The sequence below is a fragment of the Plecotus auritus genome, assembly GCF_963455305.1.
Source record: "Plecotus auritus genome assembly, chromosome: 4".
In the NCBI taxonomy this organism is placed as follows: Eukaryota; Metazoa; Chordata; class Mammalia; order Chiroptera; family Vespertilionidae; genus Plecotus; species Plecotus auritus.
In genome coordinates, this window is record NC_137775.1 from 125,753,791 (window position 1) to 125,757,729 (window position 3,939).

The 3,939-nt window shown below is 50.1% G+C and overlaps 1 protein-coding gene across 1 annotated transcript; it reads left to right on the forward strand.

Moving 5' to 3' along the window:
• Window positions 1-625: 625 nt before the first annotated feature.
• LEP (leptin) lies at window positions 626-2,642 on the forward strand (the record flags this gene model as incomplete). The annotated part of the gene is made up of 2 exons (XM_080665546.1): window positions 626-769; window positions 2,283-2,642. 2 exons carry the CDS (start codon window positions 626-628, stop codon window positions 2,640-2,642), a joined length of 504 nt encoding a protein of 167 aa, XP_080521672.1.
• Window positions 2,643-3,939: the final 1,297 nt, after the last annotated feature.

Here is a 3,939-nt window from a genome sequence, read left to right on the forward strand (position 1 = left end):
GGAAGTGATAAAGCCAAAGATAAATGCCATATGGCGATGTCAGCGGCTGCTATGAGAGTAATGGGAGGACAAGTGACATAATCTCTAACAACGGGGTAGTAATAGAGTACATTTCACAATACCTTTACAGCTCTTTCACATGCATTATCTAATTTGATCCTTATGAAAGCTTGGAGATAGGTATACTTCAGGGGATAAAAGATAGAGTTTTTAGCAGGTATGTGATTTGCTTAAAGTCTTACAGCTGATAAATGGCTGGATTTAAACCAGACCTTAAAAGCCCACTCTCTTCCTCAAAGCACACAATGAAGTCACATCATCACCACCGTGTCCATTTGCTCACACCCTGGCTTACTGCTCCAGTGGTCTACAGCACACCTCTCATGGTTTTATTGACCAGGCCTCACCTCTCCCTGAGGAAATGCTTTTTATTAATGCATTTCTAGATAATGAATTGTCTTTGACCCTAAGGAGATGATAGCCAGGGCAGAAAGCTAATCTCATTTTGATCCACATCCGGTAATGTGGTTGGTAACAGGGCATATGGTATTTTCAGAGATAGCAGTAACTTGTAATGTGTGGTTCCTTTTGCTTTCAGGCCCAAGACACACATCTGGGAGGGAAAATGCGCTGTGGATTCCTGTGCCGATTCCTGTGGCTTTGGCCCTATTTGTTCTACATAGAAGCTGCGCCCATCCAGAAAGTCCAGGATGACACCAAAACCCTCATCAAGACGATTGTCACCAGGATCAATGACATTGCACATACGGTAGGAAAGGTCTGGGGAGACAAAATAGACGTGTGGCCAGCCCATGGGGAAACTGGGTCCTCAGAGGTTAGCCCAGGCCTGTGCAGTGACATGTGGGGGCTTTGGTGGCCTTGATTCCTCCTACTGTATGAGCAGCTGCCTCTTCTCTCCTTCTCTCATCAGTCCCCGCTTTCTTACTTTCCTTCCTCCCTGACTGGAATCCTAGTGCCTAGGACCAGAGGGAGCCATAAAGGTCCTTGGCCCCAGGTGACCAGACCCTCCTCTGGGATCTCCATGTATCTCTAGAATGTGCTTATCAGAAAGTGTTTTTCCTAGTTACAGCTGAGCTCTGGCCCTTAGAAGGTCTCCCCATTATTGCTAGTCCTGTGACCAAGACCACACTAAAGAGCAAGTCTACCCTCGTTCACATACAACTTCTGGGTATTTGTAAACAGTTATCAGTGCCAGGGTCTTTGCTTTGGGATCCACAGGCCTAGACCTTCAGCCATTTCCCACTTCTCTGTACACCTCTGTTCTCTATCTGCAAAATCTTAAGCTAGTTCCTCAATGTCTTTAAGCCTTGGTTTCATCATCTAGATATGGGACTCATATCTAAGGAACTATATGGTGTCATATAGTCTTTATAAGGTCATTATGAGATTAAATTCAAGAAAGCAAGTGACCGCACCCCACCCTCCGAAGGACCAGAACTGAGAGTGCCCTCATTAAAGATTTGTAGTTGTAGTTTTTGTAGTCCCCAGCCTTAAACACCTGCTTTTTGTCCTGCATGGACTTTCACATCTCCTGGTCACTGTGGACGTCTGACAGTGGCCTTGGGAAGGGAGAAGTTAGGTGGCCAGAAGCAGGAACAGCTCAGAACAAGACAGAGTCTTGGACATTTTACAGAGAGAAACCCTTAAGTTCCATTGCTTTTAAGATAGTCATCTGACAAGGCTGCTCGTGATATGTCCAGAGTGTCCCTCTTGTGGGTGCAGGGAGTGCTGTGGGCAGTTGGGAAGGGGAAGGCCTCCTGGTAACCAGAGTTACTGGAGCAGAGGAGAGAGGTGGGACACTCACTGGGGGCAGCCTAATGGGGTGAGGTCCATGGAGAATCTGACTGGAAGAGAGGAATTCACTAGGAAAGGAAGGGAATGAAGACGGCTGGGGAGGGAGCGCTTATGGAGGACTTTGGTGCCTGGGGAAGAGACTTAACTCAGTACGAAATGGGAGTCCCGGCTGGTTCTAAAGCAGAGGCCATTCAGAGAAGGAACGAACGACCTGGAAGGTTGGTCTGAAAGTGAGGGCAGGGTGGTTTGGGAAGGGCAGGAGGACAAAAAGTCCAGGAGGTCAGCTTAGAGCTTTGGCAGCCACCTGGGCAGAAGAAATCAGGGCCCAGGCCGGGATGGTGCAGAAGAGGGGAAGGAAGCAACCAAGGAAACAAACTTCCATACTCAGTGGAAAGGCCAAGGGCTTTAGAGAAGTGACTTGTCTCCTGCCTTGCTGAGCTGTCCTTCTCCCTCTTCCTCCTGCACAGCGGTCTGTCTCCTCCAAACAGAGGGTCACTGGTTTGGACTTCATTCCTGGGCTCCACCCTGTCCTGAGTTTATCCAAGATGGACCAGACATTGGCAATTTACCAACAGATCCTCACCAGTCTGCCTTCTGGGAATGTGCTCCAAATATCTAATGACCTGGAGAACCTCCGGGACCTTCTCCACCTGCTGGCCTCCTCCAACAGCTGCCCCTTCCCACGGACCAGGAGTCTGAAGACCTTGGAGGGCCTGGACGATGTCCTGGAAGCTTCACTCTACTCCACAGAGGTGGTGGTCCTGAGCAGGCTGCAGGGGTCTCTGCAGGACATGCTACAGCAGCTGGACTTCAGCCCTGGGTGCTGAAGCCTTGAAGGCTTGGAGAGAGCCTGAGTGGACATTTTTATCCAGGCCTCCAGTCCCTTTCTCTCTCACTCCTCCAAGCCACCCTTCCAAAGGTCAGTTCTGCCGGGGCTTGGCCTCAGCCAGCCACCAGTTGTTTGGGGTGAAGGATGCCCCAAAGCACAGGACTGACAGCGTGAGCACATGCTGCCCCAGAGTCAGGGAGGGTCTGCACATCAGCCTTGAGAAGCACCAAGGTCATTATGAGATTAAATTCAAGAAAGCAAATGAATAAATGAATAAAACCCCAGCAAACAAAGACATGCAGCTCGATAGCAGGCTCAACCAGATACGCAGGCTCGCAAAGACAAGACCGTTCTGGTTGCAGGCACAGAGCAGTCATCTCTGCAGTACATGAGGACCTGAGAGTTTCAACCCGAGTCCCAGGGTGGACTTGAAGGCTGGCCCATCCAAGGGAGTCACTTCCATGGATGATTTCAAGGGTCCCCATCCCCAAAAACATCTGGCTGATTACTCTGGAGATTTAATGAGAGAATGACCCAGCACAGTGTTTAGTTCACAGTAGGTGTAAGTGAACCTGCTTCCCTTCACCTCTCAATTAGCAACAGGCTTTAAATGTCAGTGATCCGGGACCAGAAGCACATGGACACAAACTCACCTTCCGTGCAGATGACAGAGGCCGAGTCTTTCCTGTGTGCTAGCTTAGGTGAGGGTGGGAGGAGAGAACCAAGAAGAGGCACAGTCAGATGTGGCTGGAGCAGACTGAGTGGGTCACTTGGCAGTCGAGGGAAGTGGCTGACTTCTGTATCAGTCAAGACTCCATTAGCTGCCAGCAACAGAAACTCAAAGCAAACTAAATTAAATAAAAAAGAGAGGGAAAGAAAGAGAGGATGTTTTGGCCTGTGTTGCTGAGAAGTCTAGGCCATGATCCACCTCTTACAACACTCTCTTTGCACTTACCCCCAGGGGCTGGGCGGCGCTAGTGCCATGTTCCGCCCAGTCCCACAGCCTGAGGTGGGTAACAGAGACTTGGGAATGATGTGTTTGCCCATTTGGCGGCCACCAGGGACTGTCTGAGCTTCCTTGTTTCTGAGCAGCCACAAGCCTGAGCAGTTCTTCTGCTCCTCCCAGCCCCAGTGGCTCAGGAGGCCAGCCCACAGTAACGGGTCTCTGAGCAGAAGCCTGGAGAGTCATTCCCTTCTCTGAGAGGTGACTCCCAGGGTCAGCATGGAAGGGAATGTTTCTTAGATGTCCTTCCAGATCCTTTTCCATCCTCAGGCATTCTCTTGCCCTCCCCTAA